At 39.8% G+C, this 26,620-nt stretch overlaps 1 protein-coding gene across 1 annotated transcript; it reads right to left on the bottom strand.

Annotated features, from left to right (window-relative positions):
* Window positions 1–239: 239 nt before the first annotated feature.
* On the bottom strand, window positions 240–26,566 carry URB2 (URB2 ribosome biogenesis homolog). The gene is made up of 10 exons (XM_075267762.1): window positions 26,491–26,566; window positions 24,465–24,601; window positions 20,317–20,493; window positions 14,573–17,798; window positions 12,714–12,874; window positions 10,534–10,644; window positions 9,751–9,993; window positions 8,612–8,702; window positions 6,061–6,188; window positions 240–792 (listed from the first exon to the last, which is right to left on the bottom strand). The coding sequence occupies exons 2-10, from the start codon at window positions 24,588–24,590 to the stop codon at window positions 592–594; spliced, it is 4,464 nt and encodes a 1,487-aa protein (XP_075123863.1). The 5' UTR covers window positions 24,591–24,601; window positions 26,491–26,566; the 3' UTR covers window positions 240–591.
* Window positions 26,567–26,620: the final 54 nt, after the last annotated feature.

Genomic DNA, 26,620 nt, shown 5'->3' with positions numbered 1-26,620 from the left:
GACCCGGGACGTCATTAAGTTCTATTAATGTGTAGATGAATGCAGGAAGGATAACATTAATCTTTCCAAATTAAATGTGAGAAATTAGGTTGAGTCTCAGGGTGTTGGAATGGCTTTCTTTCTGTACACTAGGCAATAAAGAAATCCGCAGGCAGGTTTAGTTTTAAAAATATATTATTTAATGAGATCTTCCACATGTTAGTCAATGGGTAAAACCTGTATAAGAAGGGACGGGGATAAATGAAGGTACAATCACTTTGGGAATTAAGGTAGAGTATCCAAATATTTACTTTGTACAAGAGCTGTAATACTTGTCTCAATCTGAGAATATAAATAAAGGCTTCATCTGTGGGAAAAGAGCAACATTGTCTGAATGTTTACTTGGCATTAGTAATGGTGGACAGTTCTATAGTCCACGCAGGTATATTTACACATCTCCACAAACAGTGACTGAAGCGGCAGTTCACATGCTTGCCTTGGGTCCAAATGGAGAACAGGATCCCTGTTCTTGAGAGCAGTCAGAACCTCACCAATCAGTATGCTATCCCTTATCCTGTGGACAGGGGGCAACACGTGCTAGGCACTTAGTCACTAATATACTGTATATTTCTCTTCCTCTTGATTCCTTGTTTTGTAGTGCAAAGAATAATCCTGATACAATTCTTTAAACACTTCTCGTGCTCCAGTTTGAAGGGATGTATTTAAGAATTTTATATCACGATCAATACACAGATCAAAGATATGAAAGATTCCTTCCGTCAAAGACTTTTTTACTTCAGGCTGAAGCGTCACCTAAATGAAAAAAATATAAGAAACTTAAAATGATACATTTGTGGAAATCAATGATTATACATTCCATTTTTTTTTGTTTAAAAGGTACATATACTGTATATGTTTCTAACACAATTTACATTGACATGTACACCAAATGGCAACATTACAAACAAATGCCCTTTTGCGAATTGAGCTTCCCTATATTGAAATTAGACACATGACTGAAGTGCAGCATAAAAATCAACTGGAAGTTCTCGATGTTATCAGTTTCAATATGAATCCACATTAGAATGAGTAAATTGACCTAACTAAGCAAATTTGAACAAAGCCAATATTTAGAAACCACTAACTTTACTCACACTACAGTATCAAGAGCAGGGGTGGGCAATTAATTTTCCCATGGGGCCACATGAGAAATTGTAATGGTTCTAGAGGGCCAAGCGCGCCGCTGCAAATTTAGCTCTACCCACTTCTGCGCTGACTCCGCCCATTCTCAATCATCTTTCCAAGTGCCCCCATAAAGTATAATCCTCCTAAAGTCACCCGTACATTATGTCCCCACATTGTAACGTTCCCCTCCAAATGTCCCACAGTATTAAGTCCCTTTCCTGGTGCCCCAGTATAAACTAACAGAAACTAGAGGGGACATTAAACTGGGGCAGCTGGAGGGGGACATTAAACAGTGGGGATAGTTGGAGGGGGATATTAAACTGGGGGCAACTAGAGGCAGACATGTCCCCCTCCAGTTAGCCCCATGGTTTAAAATCTTCCCCAGCTGCCCCAGTTTAATATCACCCTCCATTTGTCCCCTAGTTTAATGTCCCCCCTCCATGTGCATTCAGTTTATCTGCCCCCCTACATCTGCCCCTAGTTCCCCCCTCTTGCTCACACATGCTGTCTCTTCTCTCTATCGTCCAGCAGCCTCCATTGCCAGCAGCAAGCGTGTGGCTCCGCCCACTAACAAGTCATAGCCTATCCTGGTGATAGGCTGTGATGACATCTTCACAGGTCCTTTAACATTTGCCCCCTAGTAGTTTAATGTCCACCCTCCAAGTGCATTCATTTTAACTCCCCCCCTACATCTGCCCCTAGTTCCCCCCTCTTGCTCACACATGCTGTCTCTTCTCTCTTTATCATCCAGCAGCCCCCATTGCCAGCAGCTTGCATCAAGCACACAGTCCTGTGTGGCTCCGCCCACTAACGAGTCATAGCCTATCCTGGTGATAGGCTCTGATATCATCTCAGGTCCTTGAACGAACTGCCACAAGCTATGCGGGCCAGATAGAAGTAGTCAGAGGGCCGTATGTGGCCCGCGGGCTGCACATTGCCCAGGTCTGATCAAGAGTATACCAAGAGTAGTATGATTGAGTAAAAACTTCCAGTGAAAGGGGATCCACCTTGAACATAACATACACATTATATATATATATATATATATATATATATATATATACATACATACATATATACACTCACCGGCCACTTTATTAGGTACACCTGTCCAACTGCTCGTTAACACTTAATTTCTAATCAGCCAATCACATGGTGGCAACTCAGTGCATTTAGGCATGTAGACATGGTCAAGACAATCTCCTGCAGTTCAAACCGAGCATCAGTATGGGGAAGAAAGGTGATTTGAGTGCCTTTGAACGTGGCATGGTTGTTGGTGCCAGAAGGGCTGGTCTGAGTATTTCAGAAACTGCTGATCTACTGGGATTTTCACGCACAACCATCTCTAGGGTTTACAGAGAATGGTCCGAAAAAGAAAAAACATCCAGTGAGCGGCAGTTCTGTGGGCGGAAATGCGTTGTTGATGCCAGAGGTGAATGGCCAGACTGGTTCGAGCTGATAGAAAGGCAACAGTGACTCAAATAGCCACCCGTTACAAGCAAGGTAGCCAGAAGAGCATCTCTGAACGCCGCACAGTACGTCGAACTTTGAGGCAGATGGGCTACAGCAGCAGAAGACCACACCGGGTGCCACTCCTTTCAGCTAAGAACAGGAAACTGAGGCTACAATTTGCACAAGCTCATCGAAATTGGACAATTGAAGATTGGAAAAACGTTGCCTGGTCTGATGAGTCTCGATTTCTGCTGCGACATTCGGATGGTAGGGTCAGAATTTGGCGTCAACAACATGAAAGCATGGATCCATCCTGCCTTGTATCAACGGTTCAGGCTGGTGGTGGTGGTGTCATGGTGTGGGGAATATTTTCTTGGCACTCTTTGGGCCCCTTGGTACCAATTGAGCATCGTTGCAACGCCAAAGCCTACCTGAGTATTGTTGCTGACCATGTCCATCCCTTTATGACCACAATGTACCCAACATCTGATGGCTACTTTCAGCAGGATAATGCGCCATGTCATAAAGCTGGAATCATCTCAGACTGGTTTCTTGAACATGACAATGAGTTCACTGTACTCCAATGGCCTCCACAGTCACCAGATCTCAATCCAAAAGAGCATTTTTGGGATGTGGTGGAACGGGAGATTCGCATCATGGATGTGCAGCCGACAAATCTGCGGCAACTGTGTGATGCCATCATGTCAATATGGACCAAAATCTCTGAGGAATGCTTCCAGCACCTTGTTGAATCTATGCCACGAAGAATTGAGGCAGTTCTGAAGGCAAAAGGGGGTCCAACCCGTTACTAGCATGGTGTACCTAATAAAGTGGCCGGTGAGTGTGTGTGTATATATATATATATATATATATATATATATATATATATATATATATATATATATATATATATATAATATATGTCGAACATCACTGTGTGAGTGCCACTGTTTCAGGATAACAGAATGGCGGAGAAAAGAAAAAAAAACCCTCCAAAAAAGTCTCAAAATTGTATTACTGTAGTATTTTTGTGGAAAATAATTGCTCGGTCAAATGAAAGCAGATTTCTGTTGCATCATGCTAAGGAGCAGGCATTTAGTACAGGCTGGTCAAAGTGGTGTAATGGGGTTTAGTGGAATGTTTTACTGACGCACCTTGGTTTCACTGACATCTATGGAAATAACCATACACTGATCAGCATAAATGAGTACAACTCATTTAGTTTCCATTCAGAATCAATCTTCTATGGAACACCATAATACAAAACACTCACAAATGGGGGCAACTGATCGCAAACAAGATTTGTTAAATTTGCACTTATTCACATTCATTGAATTTAATTACTGCCATGACATGTCCAAGGAAGAAAGGAAGGAAGGAAGAAAGCTGACATCACACAGCTGTTATTCAATGTCACGTAAATAAAGCTTTTGCCCGCATTTATGCATAATTGTATGGCTAGGAGTCTCTCTCCCGGCATAATGTTCAGGTTGGTAAATCTGGACTGAGTTTTAGGGGTAAAGCTCTGTTGTATGAATGTGGAGTTAGGAGCAAAGCTAAATTTTAGACTATAAACTAATTAACAAGAATTGAACCAGTAGAGTCTAATTATTCATTACATAGGTGTCCGGCGGACCACTGACTAGAAGAGCGCTACTTCCAGAAAACCCATTCCCATTTTATATTGTGGACACCAAATGGAAATACCGCAAGGAATTTATTTTTTTTAACCACAATAAAGGTGAAGGCTACAAGAAGATCAGCTAGGCTACTATAGCAGGTGTGATACAAAAATTTAAGAAAGATGGAACTGCAACCATCTCGCACAGATATCTAGGCCATCCATGGAAGTAAACCGCTAAACAGGAGTGTCTTCTGATAGGAAAGGTTGAAGTAAATCGCATGCAAGTTCAATGCAGTTAGCTAATGAAGTAAAAGCCAAAGTTGGAGGAGTTTCAAGTGACAATATGGTGTACACTGTATAGGAAGGGCATGCATGGGTATCGTCCATGAAGGAAACTTCTCTTAAAACCCATGCATAAAAACGCCTGCCTACAAGAACCCAAGCTGAAAGAAATGACTGTGGAGAAGGGAGATACAGAGAAGATCAAACAGATCAGTCAATTGAAATGTAGTTTATCCAGATTCACTGCATGTAAATAACAGTGAAACAACAAACAACTAAAATAAAGCTAAGCAGAGGGTGAACAAAGGAACAGAGAGTACTTAGCACTGCTGCGAATGTATTTGTAGTACAGTTGTGGAAGCTAGATAACCCCTTAAAAAAAACACCCAATAAAAACAGCCCAGTGCACTGGATAATCATCTTAATACTGTAGTATAAACCTTTTTTGCTATTTGGGGATATAATAAAACATTTACATAATAAGGGGCCATTATACAGTTTGACAGTATAATAAGTGGGCATTATACTATATGAAGGGCATAAGGGGCAAAATACTGTGTGGTGCATAAAAAAGGAATCATTTTACTTTTTGGGGGGCATAACATTGTGCAGGGTGTAATAAGGAGGTCATTCTATTGTTTGGGCATAAAATTCTGTATGGGAGCCTAAGGGCTAGCTCACATGGCAGAAAAGTTTTCCGCTATGTGGATTTTTGGCGCGGCTAGCCGCAACGGGATGCAGTGCATCAGCATTCCGTCGCGACATCCCGCTCCTTGTTAGGCCCGAACAGGAACGTGTCTCGATCCGTGGCAAGATAGGGCATGTCGCTTCTTTTTTCCACTAGCTAGCGGAAAAAAAACATTGAAGTGAATGGGAGCCTTTTTTGCAGGCGGATTCCACGTCAAAATCCGCTTTCAAAAAAACTCCATGTGAACATACCCTAAGACAACCTAAAGCGAATGCAATCATTCTGTAGCAAAAAACCCTCTATTTTCGTTGTTGGTTTTTTTGTTGTTGCTGCAGCTGCTGACAGAAGAGTTGTGTTGCGAAGGGGTCCAAACAAACCTGGAGCTGGTTATGGCTGTTCCTGTAATTCCCATAGAGAAGCAGATCTAGCTAAACTGTTTCACTGTGGAGCTACAGAAACAGCATAGGTAAATGTGCTCTTTCCATAGCTCCTATTCTCCTCTATGGGGACAGCATAGAGCTACGTTACGGCTGCTCTTGTAAGCTCCAGCCATACGTGTCAGGACGGGCATCAGTTCTTCCCATCTCTGAAGTGATTTGCCAAGATGGAAATATCCCTTTAATGAATATGCCGATTTGTTTTTTTGGCAAGGTATTAAATCCTGGTACAGTATTAAGTCATTTTATACTGCTTTAGATCACTTCAGAACAGGTAGGCTAAGTTTATACTACACAACAGTATTTCTGTACCCACACAAAGCAGCGCATTTAAAACCACAAAATGTGTCATCTAAATTATAAAAGTATTACCATCTTAAATCACAGTGTATTAGGATAAAAAGATATGATACCTTTTGTAGTTCATGTATATACTGGGAAACAATGAAAGTAGAAAACACTGTAAATTCTTCGGTCTTTGCTGCAATGTAAGTATACATTCTTTCTACCAGCCTGGCACATTTCAGAATACAAGCGGTACCTATAAAGAAAAGTATTAAAAGGTGAACTGAGATTACAGATGTTTAAGAAGTGTAAGAAGTTGAACTCAAAAGGTATATTTGACCCTTTTATTATCATGGACATGACATTGTAAACTCATCGTAATTATACATCATAAACTTCTTATACCAGATTCAATGCTGCAGGTACAAATATTATGGGGGGCATAAAATTTACAAGAGGAATAAAACATTAATCACCCCACTTTCCAATGAGGGAGGGCATCATGAGCCTTCCCCTGAGAATCTCTTCACATAGATGTATGAAAACAGACCATTTTTCATACATGCATTCAGTCTTTTCTCCAAAGAGGTGAACTTGGAGGCCATCAGAAAATCACCTCCTGCAGTATAAAGTATGTACCAAGGCACTTCTAGAAATTATATGGACATGGGGAATAATATAAAAATTTCATTTTGTTTTGTTGAATGCATAAAAACTATCAGGGCAACAGGGTTAAAAAGAAATGCCAGAGGGGTATGCATTACCCCCCTCCCCCATACTCTACCTTGATCACCATAGCTTAGCTGCTCATTTATTAAACACCCAGGGAAATCTTATATACTAGGTGGCTTGTCTCTCAAGCGGACCTTTAAATCAGGTCTGCAGGTAAGTATCCACTGGATACCACCTACCTTTTGCATCAATTAATTGACAAGTTGACACTTACAGTCCTATGAAAAAGTTTGGGCACCCCTATTAATCTTAATCATTTTTAGTTCTAAATATTTTGGTGTTTGCAACAGCCATTTCAGTTTGATATATCTAATAACTGATGGACACAGTAATATTTCAGGATTGAAATGAGGTTTATTGTACTAACAGAAAATGCGCAATATGCATTAAACCAAAATTTGACCGGTGCAAAAATATGGGCACCTCAACAGAAAAGTGACATTAATATTTAGTACATCCTCCTTTTGCAAAGATAACAGCCTCTAGTCGTTTCCTGTAGCTTTTCATCAGTTCCTGGATCCTGGATGAAGGTATTTTGGACCATTTCTTTCTACAAAACAATTCAAGTTCAGTTAAGTTTGATGGTCGCCGAACATGGACAGCCTGCTCTCAAATGATCTGAAAACAAAGATTGTTCAACATAGTTGTTCAGGGGAAGGATACAAAAAGTTGTCTCAGAGATTTAACCTGTCAGTTTCCACTGTGAGGAACATAGTAAGGAAATGGAAGATCAGAGGGACAGTTCTTGTTAAGCCCAGAAGTGGCAGGCCAAGAAAAATATCAGAAAGGCAGAGAAGAAGAATGGTGAGAACAGTCAAGGACAATCCACAGACACCTCCAAAGAGCTGCAGCATCATCTTGCTGCAGATGGTGTCACTGTGCATCAGTCAGCAATACAGCGCACTTTGCACAAGGAGAAGCTGTATGGGAGAGTGATGAGAAAGAAGCCGTTTCTGCACATACGCCACAAATAGAGTTGCCTGAGGTATGCAAAAGCACATTTGGAGAAGCCAACTTCATTTTGGAAACAAAGATTGAGTTGTTTGGTTATAAAAAAAGGCGTTATGCATGGCGTCCAAAAAGAAACAGCATTCCAAGAAAAACACTTGCTACCCACTGTAAAATTTGGTGGAGGTTCCATCATGCTTTGGGGCTGTGTGCCAATGCCGGCACCGGGAATCTTGTTAAAGTAGAGGGTCGCATGGATTCCACTCAGTATCAGCAGATTCTTGAGAATAATGTTCAAGAATCAGTGACGAAGTTGAAGTTACACCGGGGATGGAGATTTCAGCAAGACAATGATCCAAAACACTGCTCCAAATCAACTCAGGCATTCATGCAGAGGAACAATTACAATGTTCTGGAATGGCCATCCCAGTCCCCAGACCTGAATATCATTGAACATCTGTGGGATGATTTGAAGCGGGCTGTCCATGCTCGGCCACCATCAAACTTAACTGAACTTGAATTGTTTGTCCAAAATACCTTTATCCAGGATCCAGGAACTGATTAAAAGCTACAGGAAGCGACTAGAGGCTGTTATCTTTGCAAAAGGAGGATCTACTAAATATTAATGTCACTTTTCTGTTGAGGTGCCCATACTTTTGCACTGGTCAAATTTTGGTTTAATGCATATTGCACATTTTCTGTTAGTACAATAAACCTCATTTCAATCCTGAAATATTACTGTGTCCATCAGTTATTAGATATATCAAACTGAAATGGCTGTTGCAAATACCAAAATATTTAGAACTAAAAATGATTAAGATTAATAGGGGTGCCCAAACTTTTTCATAGGACTGTATCTCCCATATTTGATAAGTGGTGGCAACAATGGTGTCCCTGGGTGTGTGAACTGCCTGAGCTAGGAATCGTGCTCAATTTGTAATATGTGTAAGACTGCGCCGTGAAAAAGTGTTTACCACAAAACAGTATGAAGTAGGTTACCTCCATCTCCTTTCTGCCGTCCCTCATGCATGACAGATGCAACCAATCTCTGAAAGCAGCTCAGGAATGTAGGAACAGAATTTAACATTACCTTGATATATGCAAAAGAAAAAAAATTGAAAGACAATAAGACATTATTAAACCAGTTATATTCAACATTATAGACTTTTTTTTAAACCATGAAATATGTTCAAAAAGAAGTCTGAAATTAGCTACAGCCTTAGCCTACGTGAGCAAACGTCAGAACATGGATGATGGCCATACGTGCAGTCTGAACTCCACTGGCCGCAAAACAGACAGCAATAAGAACTGTGCTGAGTTTTAGCCTCAGGCTCACAGCACCCTATATGGATCCATGATGATACACAGTTGGTAGGATGGAGCCATATGAAAGGGTCAGTGCAGGGTCATGCTAGAGCTTAAAAATACAGCTAGCACACAGTCATGTGCATGAGGGCTTACAAGTTGGCTTATAGTTTACAGATACCTGATCCCTCTCATCAATCTGGGAAACATGAACAACTCACCCTTTTTGAGATATAGACACCAATTTGAGAATATGGGAAGGAGAGGGACTATGTGGGTAAGAAACACACCGATGCTTCATGTATGAAAACTGTTCTATGTGTCTTTATCACCCAATCATATCATATTCTGCACCATTCTACCACAGACCTTCCACACTAAACAACTGGGGAGATTTATGAGGATTGGCGATTTTCACTGTGGCAGTGAATAAAGGAACTTCTATGATGAGGCTATTATATGCTGCCCCTTAAAAAGATAAACGTGGTGACAGATTTCCTTCAAGACAGATCTCACACGGGACTACCATCTCACACAAATCCCCTTTACAAATTCATGCTCAGCTCAAATGAGGGGAGGAAGACCGTGCCAGACAACTCCGATGGCTTATCTATAGACCCGTGTATGGGGAAAAAGTCTGCAAGTCCCTAAACATATTAACAGATTTAGCCAACCATCACCTAATGTGTAGGCAAAGCTTTGGTGAAAAGTCTTCCCTATGCAAATGTTAAAAAACACGACAGAGCTAAAAACAGATATAAAGGAGTTTAAAGAGTAATTGTCATTTCACAGCAACTCTAAGCACTAGATATACGATCTCATAATTAAATTACCTTTGGATGACATTGTAATACAGAAAATAGCACTTCATGAATTGCCAAAAATATGCTATAGTAATCTTCAGTTTTGACGTTTTCAAGTGACACCATTTGGAGTGTGCTTAATGTGAGTGTAACATGTTGAGGATTACTTAGAAACAGCTCTCCTCGTCGTAAAAACAAAGCCATAGTATCGAGCACAGGCGCAACAACAGCGGAAATTAGCAAACGTTCCTTATTAGCTTCTATGCTGAGCGTCTAAAGGGTGAATTAGAAAGTTAGAAAATTAGTCTCCTCTATAATTCCATTTTCAAGAACACTTTTAAAACAGTTTTCCCATGAAAGTAAGTAATTCTCCATCCAGCGCTCAGAACTCCACTAGTCGGGAGAATGAAGCAATGATTAGGCAGTGAACACATCGCTACATTCATTTCAATGGAGAAAGCCAAACACCCTACTTCAGCTATCTCTGGCATACCCATTGAAATGAATGCTGTGTGTGAGTGCATGGCATCCAACCACCACTCCATTCAGAATTTGGGATAAAAGCCCCCCTTTCTCCTGATCAGTGGAAGACTGAGCAGTTGGATCCCGAAATGATCTGCAAATCATCCCATCCTTTATCCTGTCATAGGAAATCCCCTCTAAATGACACAGGAGACAAACAACTACTGAGAGAAACAGAAACCTTACTAATAATAAATTACGAAGCTCCTTTCCCCTGTACGCTTTTCTAAACACAGATGGTTTATACAGTCTATGACAATGCAAGTGATCTGTTTAGCACGCCATACTTACTACCAATGCAGTTATAATCTGAGAGGCAGAGGACCAGAATAACACACTTTTGTCCTTCTGTAAAGTACAGTTAAGGAGAAGTCTAATCATTGTGATTCCAGAAAAGAGGACCTGAAAAATATAAAGTCTTATTGAGGACTGATCACATTATTTCAGTAATATGTCAATTCATACAGCTTTGTAAACTTTATACATTAACCTGTTTTGCTGTTTTTGCAGAAGACATTACCCCCACAGACTTCAATAGTCTCTATATCCACAAAGAAACATCTCTGAGGCCTCTTTTTTTTTTTTTTGCTTAAATAAGACTAACCATTAGGATTTTTCTTTTCAATCATAGAAATTATCTATAGTTAAAAAAATGGATGCAAAGTTGTCTAATGATGTAAAAAAAAGCAAAAGATAGCATATTTTGAGTATGAATACGGTACATGGTTATGCATCTCTCTTTCCAGGGAAAATACCAAGATCAGGGCAGAACCAAAGATGGTGGCGTAAAGCACATGATGTATAAGGATGTCACAAATGGTATATGAAGGCATCCTCTGGTATCTAACACCACAACATTAGCAGAAGATCCTTAAGGGCTCGTTCACAGGGGGCAAGAGGGGGCGGATTTTGAGGCCGAATCCACCTCAAAATCCTCTCCCTCACAATAGAGGTCTATGTAGACCGCTAGCATCCTTTTTTCCGTGAGCAGTTTGTTCCCGCTCACAGAAAAAAAAAGAAGCGAGCTGCCCTTTACTCAGGCGGATTCCGCGGCTGATTCAACTGCGGCATCCACCTTGTGACAGCACCCTCTGGACTAGGCCCATTCATTTGGGCCTACTCTGGAGCAGGAAGTCGAGACTGTCGGAAGCCGCGGCATGCGCATTTTGGTCCTTATTCTGACGCAGCTTCCCGCGTCAAAATCAGGACCAAAATACACGGTCCCTTGCCCCGTGTGAACAGAGCCTTAAAAGGGGTTGTACAGGCAAAAATGTATCAGTTTAACAGATGCAAAAAAAATAAAAAAATAAAAAAAATAGACGCTAACAGATGGCTAGCCGTTTCCATAGACAATGTTTAAAAAAAAAAAATATGGAGCATACCATACTTTTGTGTCCATCCAAAAAAAAGAAAAACCCACACAGGATCAAATATGTATTTTTATTTATCTTTTTAAACACTGAGGCTTATGGAAACGGAGAGCCATCCGTTTGCGTCCGTTATTTTAATCTGTGTTTTGCATCCATTAAACAGATTAAAATGTGATCTGAATGGACTCAAAAATATTAAAAAAAAATTGGATTAGTTACTGAAAGACAGAAAAGTCAGACAAACCACACACTTGTGTCCCACAAAAGAACGAACAGAAACTGAACCATTTGTATTTAACAATGATGATGATCAGTTTCCTTGTTATTATCCATTTTTCACATCAGTTTTTTGTATCCACTAAACTGATCAATTAAACTAATGTTTAAAAAATGATGTGAATGGGCCCTAAATGGTTGTGCCAAACAAGGTACCTGATGCGACTGTAGCTGCATTCAGGTCCCAGGCCACCAATTATTTTCAGCTGTATATTATCACTGGCTGTGCGCTTTTGCTGTTATTGAAAAGCCTGTAATAATATGCAGCTTAAACGAATAGGAGTTTACTGATAGGTGAAAGCTCCAGCGGCTCAGGGATTGAATGCAGCAGCAGATACATTATCTGGATTCACGTTAAAAATAATTCCAATTATCAGAATTGATTACTTTAGCACTTTACACTGAATAAGAGATCAGTAGGTAATTAACAGATTTTCCAGCCTCAAATGGAGTTTTCATCTGATTACTTATCCACAGGATAGGACATCATTATGTGATCCATAGGAATCAGACAGCCGGACCCTGCACAAACCAGCTGTGCCATCAGCATTCATATGCCAGAAGCTGGTAAAGTGGACGGGTGTGCAGGCTGCTCCTATTCAAGTGGTGCTGCAATTTGCCCAAACCACCCATTACTTGCATAGCAGCACCCCCATGTGCTCTCCGTCCACTATAGCAGCTTCAGGTATCTGGAACAACTGATCTCTGCAGAATCCAGGTGTCAGAACCCACGGATCATATACTGCGGTTTCTGTGTATAGGTCATCAATTGGAAAAATCCATTTGGGGCCAGAAAATCCATTTAAAGAAAAAAAAAATACCAACCTTATAACTCTTTTTCCACAAATTGCATAGTTCAAGCTTGTTAAAAATTAATTTCAGTAACGCATGAAATTCTTCACAGGTACAATTTTCTGTCACTCCATTTAATAAGTTTTGCAGCTCCATTTCAGCATATTTGAGTATCTCATTATTGAACCAGGGACCTCAGGGTAGAAAAACAGGAGGAGATAATAAATTATATTTTCAATCAACATAATGTATTATAATTTAATCAGTTCATTCGGGACTATGTATTGAGATGATAGAGTGCCCAGCTACTGGGAACCATACCGATAGGGGGAACTGCACAACATGTATACTTTAGATTATTGGGTGCTCTTCAGCTGGGTGAGAGAGGACAGCACACATACAGACTTAGCCAAGACTTATAAAATCTTGGCCGTGAACTGGACCCTCTATATATTAACAGATACCAGTTAATTGGATTTATTTTATAAAAGGATTTAGAAAACCCATTTTCAGATACTGCAAATACACAGCCAGATCATGTGGAAAACGTCATTATTTACTCCATTCTTCTCGACCAACACAAGGATAAAAGAAGAAGAGATTAAACAAAGACTGATCCAGCTAAGACTACAACCAATCTCGCAGGACTCCTTTCACTATGATAGCATCTGTCAGGTATCTGGTTTTTCTGACACTGCAGGAACAAAGTCAGGCTTGCAGAATGTTTTCATTCATGATTTTAGATGTGTCTAGAATCAGTGCTGGAGACTCAAACACAAGTGTGAACATAGCCTAAAATACATTTTTCAAATCAAATATAAAAGTTTTCTGATGCTGGTGAATAACTTGTGGTAAAAGCAGTTGTCATCCCAGCCATTGACTGATATAAAAAGGTACATATACACTGTCTTAAAATATTTTCCTTAAACACAGTATACAGAATAATAATCTTGTATTATGGATACTGTTTGTCTCACATTGGCCTTTGCTATGCATAGGCAAAACAATTTTGATCTATGAATTGTTTTAAGTCCTGCCTGGCCCTGCCCATCTTAGTTTCTTTTTTTATTTTTTTTTAAGTTAAAGGGGTTGTCCCATCACAAGGATCCTATCTATACTGCTTGTTAATGTGAATATAAGACTTTTCCTAAATACATTGCTTCAGCAAAACTGCTTTGTTTGTCCACTATCTTACTTTATTCAATTCATTGTTGACAAAGCCCTGACTTATCTGCTCAAAAGTCAAGTGATGTATCTGCCTGCTCTCAGGGGGGAGGGAGGAGGGGCTAAGTGCAGGGAGCCAGCCTGTGTATCTAGCTATTCCTGTGTCTACACCACGTGACCTAGTTCCCTGCTATCAGATAGAGGAGCTGCTTTCATTTCTGAACTGTCTTCTGTTCTCCCAGTTATCAGGCTAGCTAACTCATTTGTGTTCATTATGGCAGAGACAGGCAGTCTCTGTATGTAACACAGAATGGAGTTGCTGCTGCCTGTACTTCATAGTCCAATATGGGTGGGGTGGAGCTACACGCGAATTTGGTGGCGGAGCTAAACGGCAGGTTGCATGTGAAACCCCGCCCACCAAATGATGCAAGAATCCAGGAAGAAAGAAGATTTTACAGCAGTGAAGACTGCAGAGTATGCGATGTGGGAATACCCCTTTAAGTAGTTGTTGTATGTGATGAAGGGGCTCAATGATTTGAAATGCTTTGGATCTGAGACCAATACATGTTTCCCATTTACAAATACCTCTGGACTTTGCTGCAATTTTTTCCTGCCCATCTCCTAACAATTCAAATATAACTTGTTCGTCTTAGAGCAAAGGGCCTAGCAATCCATTGATTAAAAAATAATCAGTGTAAGGTTACAAACTACACATGTTTAATACTTACTGGCCAGGAGATTTCCCAGAGTGGTAAATACAGAGGTTACAAATCCTTGCTGTTTAGAATAGATTTCTTTCACTGCAATACATACAGTCAAATAATGCAATGCAGATTTCAAAAATGTGGTTTGGTCCTTTGCATAACAGAGCTCCTTCACAATCTGCAACCTAAAAACTCTGTACATTTCAGTATTATGAAGGTTCCCTCCAGCACTGAGTTCTGCTTCTAGAAGAGTAGTTGTAGATGTTACTAGGAGGGAAGGTAAAAATGGACTAGAGACAGTGATCTGCAAGCAATGTTGAATAACAGTCTTTAGTTCTACAGTAACCCGTTTCAATAGGTTGGTTAAACCTTCACCATATTCTCCTTTTGCATCTTGTTCCTTGGCAGCAAGTGTTAAATGATGACATATATTTTTCAGTATCACAATGTGCAACTGCCCCTTACAAGTACTCCAATATGTTCTTTTCATGTTAGTAAGTGAATTAAGCACAAAGGAGGTGCATTTTTCTAGGTTAACAAGAACACTCTGTTTTCGTTTCATCACCACAGAAAGAAAAGTATCAAAAAATAGATTTACAATGTCCAGAAACGTTGCCCAGTCCTGAGCGTGGGCCTCAGAAACATTCCAATCGGTGGTCTGGATGCAAGTCATCATGGCTTCTAGGATGTCACTAGCATATGCAATTTTGAATAAATGGTTAGCATGTGTACCGCTAAGCAGACATGTTAAGCTTCTGTAGCAAGCACTTGCAACATTAACGCTCTTCACAGAACCTGCATTAGCTAAAGCTACTAATAAGAAAAAACATCGGCACAGGTCTGATGGCAGCAGACTGTCAGGGTTTAACACAGATATCAATTCTATCAAATTCATTAGCAAATTAATATCATCATCGGTAAAACTGACAAATTCATTCATCTTTGCTCCTGAGGAAACAAGTTGTAGAGAATGCTTCATATTGGTCACAAAAACCGAATCGTCACAGCTGTAATTTACTTTTGGATTTACAATTTTGGCTCCTTTGTTATATATAGAAATAATATACTCGTGCCAATCTGAGTCTTGCAAAGAAAGAAGATCGATGATTTCATGTAATACAGTTTGCCTTCTTACCAGTGTAGCACACTTTTTAAAGATACAAGTTATAAAAACGCACTGCAAAACGCACATTTCTGAAAAAGAATCACTCAGGAGTAAACTTTTAGTGATCCCTTTAAGAGAAATTGGATCATTGTTTTTGTCACTAGCAGACAGTTGAGTTTCCAACAGATAGTCAGCAATCATGTTCATATCTTCAGGCGAAATAAATGGAACCAGAATTGTTATGTTTGAAACAATAAAGTGCCACGGGCAATCGATAACACTGCCATGGTTAGGATTTTGATCTTTGTGGTTCATAAGGTTGATGCTAGAGTTAACAATAAAAGATGCAGACGCTTGAAGTGTCGCCCTCTCATTCTCATTTGGCATATGAATGTGCATAAGGATGACCTTTATCTTCTGAATGGAAAGTAGTCGAAGGTAATACATGCTGAATACATTTGATTGACTGCAAAGAGTGTGAACTTTATGCCAACATTCTTTATCTTCGAAGAATATGGAAAAGTTCCAATATTCCAAAGGAGATTCCAATGGAAAAGCAAGTTTACCCATTTGGGAGACATATTTCTCACAGTTTAATGCAGTGACAGTATTTACTTCTACCCAGGAAGAAAGAAGCATTAAGACAAAGTCACAGATCTTTGAAGTTTCCTCTGCCTCCACACTTTCTTTCTTTAGAATGGTTAGGGAAGGCAATATCAGCTCTTCAGCAATTTGTTTCATGAGATGCTGAAATCGGTGAATAACAGTCATTGGAGTATTACTGTCTATGGTCTTCATGTTCATCATTAAACACTGCAAAAGTGAACCTAGGTGTTGCAGATTTATGCTGTGACTTGGATCATCTTCAGTACGGGGAAGGCGACAGCTTTTTACAACCAGTTCCCACATATCCAACATTTGATTTGGTGGAAGCTGAACAAGAAATCCTGTGAGCTTCTCAGTCAATCTGGACAAAAGAATTTGATCTTTGAATCCCTCTGTTGCTGGCTGACATAGGACCAGGAGGATTTTCTCAAACAGCTTTGGAAACTGTCGAAGTTGCAAGTATGTGTTCAAAAGGCTAACAACCAATGCTTCTTGTGCTTTCCTAGTAGACATATCAGAAGTATCACTGTTAAAGCATGCACGTAATATGTCGGTAAGGTTTGGCTCTACAATAAGAGGATTTAATAAGTTCAAAGCTTTCAAGCACCTGAACCATGGTAGTGAAGGTGTGCAAGGAGTGCACACTAGTATTTCTATTAAACTGCGGTAAAACTTGTACTGAACACCCTTACCTCTTATGTTATCCTCTGCAATATTATATATATTGTGACTGAGAACAAGATTCAGCATGCATTCTAATGCACTGAGACCAGCGGACCATGTTGGAAACAATACTTTCATGTCATCCTGCACTTGTGTAAAAGGTGCACTCAGACATCCGAAAAGTTTGACAAGCATTTGAAAGCAAAGTAGTTCATTTCCATCTTTGCAGTAGGAGTCTAAAAACAGTTTATACAGGAGGGGAACACAGTTGGCCAAAAAGGAAAGCTTTTTTTCTTTGTCCTGAAAGTCAATTTCTTCCAGTTTTATTAGGATAGAACAAACTGGAGTCAAACAATCTCTGAAAGGCCCTTTTTTCTTCTCAGATTTCTCTAACTGAAGAAGTTCGTCTTTGTAAAAAGTAAGAAGTTCAGCCTGAAAAAGGCCGGTATGAAGAACAACATCTATGTTATTCCTAATGTCTTTAATGAGCTGATGGGTTCCAATGTTACTATCCTTATCAAAAACCTGGCTGTTTAAGGTATTCCGTAAACGCAAACAAGATTCAAAAAGTTGTGTGAGCACATGCACAAAAAGTCTGTTGGCGTTGATCTGCTGTCTTTGTAGAAGGGTATACTGTTTAAGTGATATATTAAGTACATTTAAAACTTGTTCTGCTAGGGCATGTTCTGAAGTCAAGCAAAGACAGGCCAAGAAACCCAGCTTACTTAAAAGGTCCACAATCAATTCATATTTGGCTTTGTAAATCTTTCCAAAACATGGAGTAGAGAGAACAACTTGACAACAGCTTAACACTGTTCCAATACCAGCTGGTAGGCTCGTCTGTGTAGGTGTAATTGCAAAAATATCATTCATTACCTTTAAAAACCAACAAAAAAGAGACGGTTAGTGGTAAGTAAGTAGTGGTAAGTACTAAAAGCATATTAGGGCAAAAATCTATGCCAGAATGACAACATATCATTAGTTTTACTTGTATACAGTGTTGAGAGTCTGAGACCTGTCTCCAAGCGCCACCTCCTTCTTTGTCCGCTGCGTCATGTTCAATGTCTTCTTCCGGCGCAGGATCGTAACCTAGCAGAGCAGACTGTGCAAGCGACCATTTTTCTGTGACCTGTGCGCCTGCACAGTGTGCTCTGCTAGAAGTTATGAGCCTGCGCCGGAAGACATTGAAGATGACGCAGCGGACGAAGAAGGAGGCGGCGCTTGGAGACACTTCTCTGGCAGCGGTGGGGATGCCCTCGTTGCTGTTTGAGCGCTGGGGCCCACTCCCATTGCTGCGGAGAGCTCATTTGCACACCAGTAAAAAACGGTATTTCTAAGGAACAGCTCGGCAGAGACCACGTCTAAAGGTAAGAGACGAATAGCCTTTCTAAAGGCTATTCCGACGTCTTATCCACAAAAAAAAACAAAAAACGTTTTAATGGTAGAATCCCTTTAATGTTGCACTATTTCATTTATTTGTCAAAAATTATTTGTAGTAATGTCACCATATTCTAAGAGACTAAGTAACTTTTTTTTTACTTTTTCATCCTTAGAGCTGCATGGAGGCTTTTTTTTTTTTTTTTTTAAAAATCAGTTATCATTTCTGCTAGTACCATTTTGGGTTATAAGTGACTTTAAGGCAATTTGATAAAAAATAAAAACAGAATTGCTGTGTTTTGGGGTTTGTTTGTTTTTTTAAAACATCATTCACCATGAGGGAGAAATGTTCTATTTTTATAGTATGGGTTGTTACAAACTCGGCAATAGTGGAAATGTGGCTATTTTTTGTTACAGAAAAAAAATATTGAGAAAAGGGCCAATTATCTTTTCTTTTTATTCTTTACAGTATTTTTTCCCCTTTTACAGCTCCACGTGCTAGGTTACGAAGCTTTCCCAGAAGTCTGAAAGACAAATCTCTAGGGCAAGGTAGGACATTTATATAACTATTATTCAGGAGTGCCTATTACAGCACTTCTTGGTATATACTACCCAGCTTTCCCAAGAGCTTGAAAAGCCATAGGTAATTATTCTTAAGAGGAACTTTCTGGACACCATGTTTTCGCAAAGCCCTGGAGCTGACTGTATATTGGAATTACACCCCAAATGACCACATTTTGTAGGGGCAATTTTAGGGTCTCTGTAAATGTGACATGGCGTCAAAAAAAACCAACAATCTAAATTTGCGCTCCCACAGAACATAGCGCTCCTTTACATCTGTGCCCAAATGGCAGTTTATGCCCACACGTATGACACTGTTGAACTCAAAATAATCCAGATTTAGATATTTGGTATCTGGACGCCATGTCATGTTTACAAAGCCCCAGAGATACCAATACAGTGGAATCCCCTGAATAGCCCAATTTTCAAAACTGCACCTTGATTTTGTGCTTTTTGTCTTCATATTGTGAAAGCCATATTTTTTATTCTTCTGGTGATGCAGCCAAAATAAACCCCAGACACTGCTATCTGGCTAATTACCTCGCTCTGATCCCCGATGCTGCATCACATTAACGTCAAACAGCTGTGATTTACAACTGCTGCCTTTTTTTGTAGAAAAACTGTGTGTGTAGCCCCTGTAGCCAGAAGAACTAGAACATCTAATTTTAATGTTTACGTGCAATAGTAAAAAGATAGATTTACAATTTTTTTCACATTTTATACCATTCTTCTACTTAACAAATAAAGCTACTTATTTCAAGCCTTATGTGTCCTGAAAAAAACTAGAAAAGACCCACCCGTTTTAACAACATACTGGTAAAACCGATATGCTAATTAGCCCCTCCATGCACCCTGGGTGTTCCGTGCACTCCCCAGCGTCATACCTTTCTCACACCCACGTCTGTTGCTTGTGCTCAAATTTAGTCCTCCTCCTCCCTGCAAATAACCACCTACAGTGTCTGTATTCTAAGCGGTTGGGAATTGAAATTTCAGGCATGCGCAGTAAGCATGCCTGAGCGCCATTTTCTTGTGGCTATTGGGCATGCTCGAGATTGCAATTCACTACCGCCAAGAATACAGACGCTGGAGGCGGTTACTTGCAGGGAGGAGGAGGACTAAATTAGAGCACAAGCACCAGACGTGGGCAAAGTATGACGCTGTGGGGTGCAAGGAACACCCAGGGTGCACGGAGAGGCTAATTAGCATATCGGTTTTACCGGTATGTTATTAAACCATGGGGGGGGGGGTCTTTTCTAAAACAATTAGCAGCACCTGAATAACCTTTTTAAAGGCTATTCAGGCATATGATTATCTCAAATGGCAAAAATCTAATGATAAAGACCCTTTAAATTCCTTTTTCTCTAATAAAGATATAGTACAAATTACCTTATAAATAACTACTTATTTATGCAAAGTTAGGTGAAGAATTAACCACCAATGAAACGGAATACCTTACCTGAGCAATAGCAAATCGAAGTTTAAGAGACTTGCCCTCTTCCATAAGGCTTTTTAACCTTTTGCTATGTAGAATGTTGTCCAAAAACAACCAAAACTTTTGCTCGGCATCCTCTGCCTGAGTTTGTTTCTTTGTATGAAAGCCAACCAATGTCTGGCTCACCCAGTCAAGTAAAAACTAAATTGAAAAGAAAAAACACAAAATGAAATTAATAATTCATTTCATTAAGTCTACCATGTATTGCACCTATCAGAATAGTAGCTCTTTTAAAAGTCAAACAATACTCACTAATTGTCTGAATACTGCATAAGCAATGCCGCCCCTGCTACCTCTTGTGTCACCCCCTCTACTTAGTCAATCCCTTAAAATCCCATTGAACTAGCTGGAAATTATCACTCATGGCAGCAGAGTTTTGAAAAATATAATGGTGGTCTACTCTCTGTGGTGAGAAACGCCCCTGCCCCTCCTGACAGTACTTATCATTGCTGGGTGATAAGGAACGCCCCCCCTCTGACGGTATAGCGCTATGGACTCTACTGTCAGGCGGGGCGTTCCTCACAGACTGTCAGAAACTCCCTTCTGACAGTGAAGAGCTATCAGTAATGGCACCGATATCTCTTCCCCCGGGGCACATAATGGGAAAGCCAAGGACATGAGAGGTCCTCTTTAATCCATCCATCACTATAAATAAAAGGGGAATAAAATGTGAATTGTACTTCAAATATAACTAAACTTTTGAAAAACTTTTTATTTTCTTGCAGCATTTATTTCCTTAACCCTTTCCCGCCGATGGCATTTTTTGATTTTCGTTTTTGACTCCCCTCCTTTTAAACCCCATAACTTTTTTATTTCTCCGCTCCAAGAGCCATATGAGGTCTTAATTTTTGCGGGACACATTTTTCTTCATGATGCCACCATTAATTATACTATATAATGTACTGGGAAGCAGGAAAAAAATTCAGAATGGGGTGGATTTGAAGAAAAAATGCATTTCTGCGACTTTCTTACGGGCTTTGGTTTTACGGCGTTCACTGTGCAGCCAAAATGACATGTCCCCTGTATTCTGTGTTTTGATACGGTTCCAGGGATACCAAATTTATATGGTTTTATTTACATTTTGACCCCTTAAAAAAATCTAAAACTGTGTTAAAAAAATTTTTTTCTAAAAGTCGCCATATTCCGACGGCCGTAACTTTTTTATATGTAAGTGTACGGGGATGCATAGGGCGTCTTTTTTTGCGGGGCCGGGTGTACTTTTTAGTTCTACCATTTTCAGGAAATGTTATTGCTTTGATCACTTTTTATTCAAATTTTCATCAGAATCAAAACAGTGAAAAAACGGCGGTTTGAATTTGTAGTTACAACTACAAAATGGCACTGCCCATGCACCGCCGGGAAAATGGCGCCTCCGGTGCCTTTAACCGTGGCGCCGGAGGGGTTAATGCCTCCGATTGGTCCGGGTGTGTTCTTGATGTTTTTTTTGTTGTTTTTTTTCAAATTGTCTTAGTTAATTTTTTTTTTGTTTTTTTTACTTTTCTATTCATTTTAATATTTTTATTTTTTACATTGTTTCCCCAAAAAATCATAATAGACTTTATGGGGACATCTGATCACAGTTTTTTTTTTAGGGGAGGCCGATTTCCCTTGTAAAAGGGGCTGGTACATTTAGCCCCAGTTACAGGAGGAATATAGCCTCCTGCACGTTACTGTAGAGCTGATCTGGGTCCAGTAACATACTCTGATCCTGGCGGTTCACGTGACTGCCGAGTCAGAGGAGAGCCGCTTCATGGTGGCGTTCATTGAGCACTTTGTACACAGTGATCGGGAAGACAGGGACCATAATACACCTTCCCTGCCTTCTCTCTGGGAGCTCCCTCTGAAGTTAAAGACAGTTCCTTGTTTCAGCACGATTTTGTGCAGCTGTTGAAAAATGCTTGGACGTACCAGTACATCCTTGCAGAACAAGGAAACCACTATCTGGAAATATATACTCTATGGGTGGTCTGGAATTGGTTAACAAATTTTGGCTCTTTTCTGAGAAAACCTGTGTTTTCTTAATTTTTTCTCTTATTCTTCTATTTTCAGCGATATCACCAGTTGGATTGGCAGTAGCAGGGGAATAAAGGAGCCAAAATGTTAATAAAAGCATTTTACTAGAACAAATTATTCTTTTCCATCCAGGACTCATTTGCATATTCCTTATGTTAGTCTTCTATCTCAGTGTACTTTCTTCTACATTCAACTACCTAGACTATATAGATAGTAGTGGTGACCTGAACAATTACCTTATATGGATTTTCCATACTGATGACCTATCCACAGGATAGGTCAGTTATATATGACCTGTGTAGGTCCGACATCGAAACCCCATCCAAACACTTATTAATGCGCATAGGTTTCCGTTCACTGGATCCCCAAGCAGACTCCCCGAACGGAAACCCCAACACACATGTGAACCGGGCCTAACAGATTTTGGATTGTGTGTCTCTGCTGAAATTAGCTGGGTGCAAGATACTGGGCACTGAAATGACGGATCTCTGGAAAATTAGCAATGTTAACTTTTCTGGAAACTAAATTAATGCAACATTCAAAGGTTAAAAACACTTGCCATGTACCTTGATAAATTCTTTGAGTGGTGTAACTTACAAAAAGAGGTCACTTCTTTGGGAATTCCACTTTACTTGCAGCTCTGAAGCTCAGCAAATGCGACATGGAGTCCAAAAACTAGTCTCTCTAAATCTACACTCCCAAACCAAAAAGCAATTGTACTGACCACTTTGCACATGAAGTTTTGAAAAGCACTTTTTGGTCTCAATATACCTTTTGATAAAATTCCATGAAGTTTGCATAATAGGGTAATTTTTTTTAAATTTTACTGTAATTCCTCTTCATATGCCTGGCAATATAGTGTAAATGACAAAGTTGTAACTACATCCGCTGGAGGACCAGATCAACAGACAGGCGAACTGCTGTAATAGTGGTTACACACTGAGCCTGATGGACTGACTGCCTTAAAACTGAAACCGGCAGAGGAAAAAGTCATCCATGCAGGACTTTTTCACCCAGCAATTTCAGGCAGACATTAAGACAGAGACTCAGATGCAGATGTGAATTAAGCCTTAGGGTGCATTCACACTACGTAACGCCAGCGTGTATCACAGCCGTACACGCCGGCGCTACAGCACGGCTGCCGAACACTTCCCATTCATTTCTATGGGAGCCAGCATGTGAGCACTCCCCATAGAAATGAATGAAAAAAAGCAGTCCATTCATTTCTATGGGGAGCGCTCGCATGCCGGCTCCCATAGAAATGAATGGGAAGTGTTCGCAGCCCTGCTGTAGCGCCGGCGTGTACGGCTGTGATACACGCTGGCGTTACGTAGTGTGAATGCACCCTTAGACCTCAAATACACTTAGTGTTCTTTCGCTTTTGAGCCCTGTTGTATTCCAGGCAAAAGATTAGGGCCAAATGTAGGGCATATTAAAAAATTAGTTAATAGAGCATAATAACCGGAGAGCTGACTTTTCTCTGTGCAAATGACATACAGGGCACTAAAATAGCATAAATATGACACGTGAGGCCAATCGGCAACCTCAGGAAGAGACCCTCAAAGGTCACAGCAGACACATGTGGTGTTGACTTCATCAGAAGATAACAATGAACTGGGAGGACTGGACCGTGCTAGGAGGCAATGGAGCACCAAGGAAAAGGGAGTAGTGTGTTGGGGTTTTTTCACCACCCTGGCTCATTTAAAAAATTATTTCTTGGTCCATTTTTCCCTGGAAAGTCACGGCTGAACTTGAATGGTGAAGCCCTAAGCGTTATGCCCACACCAATAATATAGTTAGATAGCAGATTTTGACTAAAAGTCAGACAGAGAATAGCGGGAAGGGGAAGTAAGGCACATACAACATCCAATTTTATACATTTGGATCATCAGACACCCATTTCCTAGTCTTCTTAGGGACTGGTTATTTGAGATCTAACAGTGGTTCTCATTCCGCCACTGCTGTAAGAGCATTTCTAACCCTTTACAGACATTCCCACTGAACGCTTTTGCTAAAACATCACAGTCATAAGAAAAGTGTCATTTAACATATTTCAGAAGACACAAAACTATAAAGCAAAAGTATCCACAAGGTATTACCTGCTCCTTGTTTGGAATACAACACTGATGAGAAATCCAAGCAAAGTGAGCTAGCTTTAGCTTATGATCCCAAGCAATTTTGGGGGTTTTCAGCTGCAGGTGAATACCAGAGTAAATTCCAGCCATTTTTCGGCCTCCTGTAATAGAAAGAAAAGTTAAGAACCAAAAAGAATTTAACAAAAATATCAATCTATTATAAGTCACAATTTCAAATAGACTGGCATATGCCACAGCCGGGTCCATTTGTACTAGTGCATCTCAATAAATTAGAATATCAGCAAAAGGTTAAGGACTGTTGCTCGGTGGTCAAAGGTGTTTTCAGATTAAAGTAAATTTTGCATTTCATGTGGAAATAAAGGTCCCAGAATCTGGAGGAAGAGAGGAGAGGTCACACAATCCAAGCTGCTTGAGGTCTAGTGTGAAGTTTCCACAATCAGTGATGGTTTGGGGAGTCATGTCATCTGCTAGTGAATAACAGTAAAATCCTGCCTGTCTTCTGTATCAGTGTTTTTGGGAGTCCGATCTCTTGTTGTAGTTGATGTTTGCGGTACATATAGTATATATACACATTGTAAACACCATAAGCTATTATTTTGTATATGAATCTGAGATTGAACATGAGTTTTAGGTGCAAATATGTGTTTTAGTGCATTTTTTTAAAAAAAAAATGTTTTTGTCACAAAGTTGCATAAAGGTCAATGTGGCTATTGATGACCCATTGATACATAGGGTTTAGGGGTTCACTTGCTTTCCAGCTTCAAAGCAGATTTTTGTTCCTTCCAGTTCTAGTAATTTTCTGAAGACACGTGCAGATAGGTGTAGGCCTTAGTGATATGTATGAACTCTGCACATATTGAACTCCTATTTTTAGGAGGTTTGGTGCATATAATTTATTGTTTGGTTTACACTTTTATCAACTAATATACATTTATTTGCATTTTTTCATAAAACATTCACTTTAAATCAAAATTGCATGAAGATGCCTGTTTGTATACAGTACCAAGTGGCATTGAGACAATGCTGCAGGTGTCTACTTTAAGAAAATATATATGTATGGGGGGGTTGGATGCTTTTTATTAATGCTGCAACTTAGCTTTGATTTATCCATCTCCAAACTGTGAAAATTGCTCTGGCTACCGGAGGTGCAAAATTTCCAGAGACCATTGGCAGTGAAAGGGTTAATCGTATATTTTTTTTAAAAAAATTAAAATTTCACAAATTCTGACACCAGTAACTTTTTTATACTTCCGTGTGTACAAAGATGCATAAGACGTCTTTTTTTTTTTGCAAACCAGGTTTAATTATACAATTTTGAGGAATGTCTATTGTCTTAATCACTTTCTATTAATTTTTTTTTTTATCACAGACAAAACAGTGAAACAGTCATCATATTTTCAGAAGTTTCTAAACTAGGCATTTTGAGACACAGGGATGTATAAATTGTTTTTATCTTTATTTTGCATTTAGGGAAAGGGGAATGATTTAAACTTTTTTTTTTCTTTTTTTTTGGGGGGGAGGGAGATTGAAATTTTTTTTCCCATGACCAGCCCGGTAGCCTTCAACAGAGGCTGCCATAGTAGTTAAGGTAGCTTTAGTTTGATTTTTTTTTTTCTTGTTTTGGTATAAAAAGGAAAAAAACAATGAAAATTAAAAATCGCACATAAACTAAAAAAAAAAAGATTTCCAATTTTAGGAATAAAAAAACCTGCGCAACCCCCATAGAGATATACTGGTAGTGAGATAAATGATCACAGAATAAGCCCACTAGGACTTTCCCATTGACTCTAAAATGAATTCCACATCAAATACAATCACATTTGTATCGTCCATTTCAGAAAACTGTGTGAACTGAGCAAACTGAGATAATGTGTCAATCCCAATGACAACTTCCCGTGCTGTGCCGGCTCCTCCGTTACGTAGAGATATGTATGTATGTATATATATATATGTGTGTGTGTACACACGTAGAGACATGTATATGAGTACACATATATGCGATGCATTCTACAATACGCGATCTCCTTACCTCGTAACTATCAGACGCTGCCTGTCAATAGCATGACCATGCCTGCTAGACACACGTGCGAACACTACACACGCTCGCCACCGGAAGCGTGTACAGACAGGAAGGAAGGAGCCGTAGTGGTTACCGGAAG

This window comes from Leptodactylus fuscus, chromosome 3, assembly GCF_031893055.1.
Source record: "Leptodactylus fuscus isolate aLepFus1 chromosome 3, aLepFus1.hap2, whole genome shotgun sequence".
NCBI lineage: Eukaryota > Metazoa > Chordata > Amphibia > Anura > Leptodactylidae > Leptodactylus > Leptodactylus fuscus.
This window is presented reverse-complemented; position numbering and strand designations above follow the sequence as displayed.

Bases quoted from the DNA above. Each gene is read 5' to 3' on its own strand.
- URB2 (XM_075267762.1), bottom strand. From the start codon at position 24,590: ATGGCTGGAATTTACTCTGGTATTCACCTGCAGCTGAAAACCCCCAAA. The intron at 9,994-10,533 runs GTAAGTATGGCG...TTCACCCTTTAG, and splicing joins AGATTATAACTGCATTGGTA to ACGCTCAGCATAGAAGCTAA. The intron at 793-6,060 runs GTATCATATCTT...TTTTTCATTTAG, and splicing joins ATATACATGAACTACAAAAG to GTGACGCTTCAGCCTGAAGT.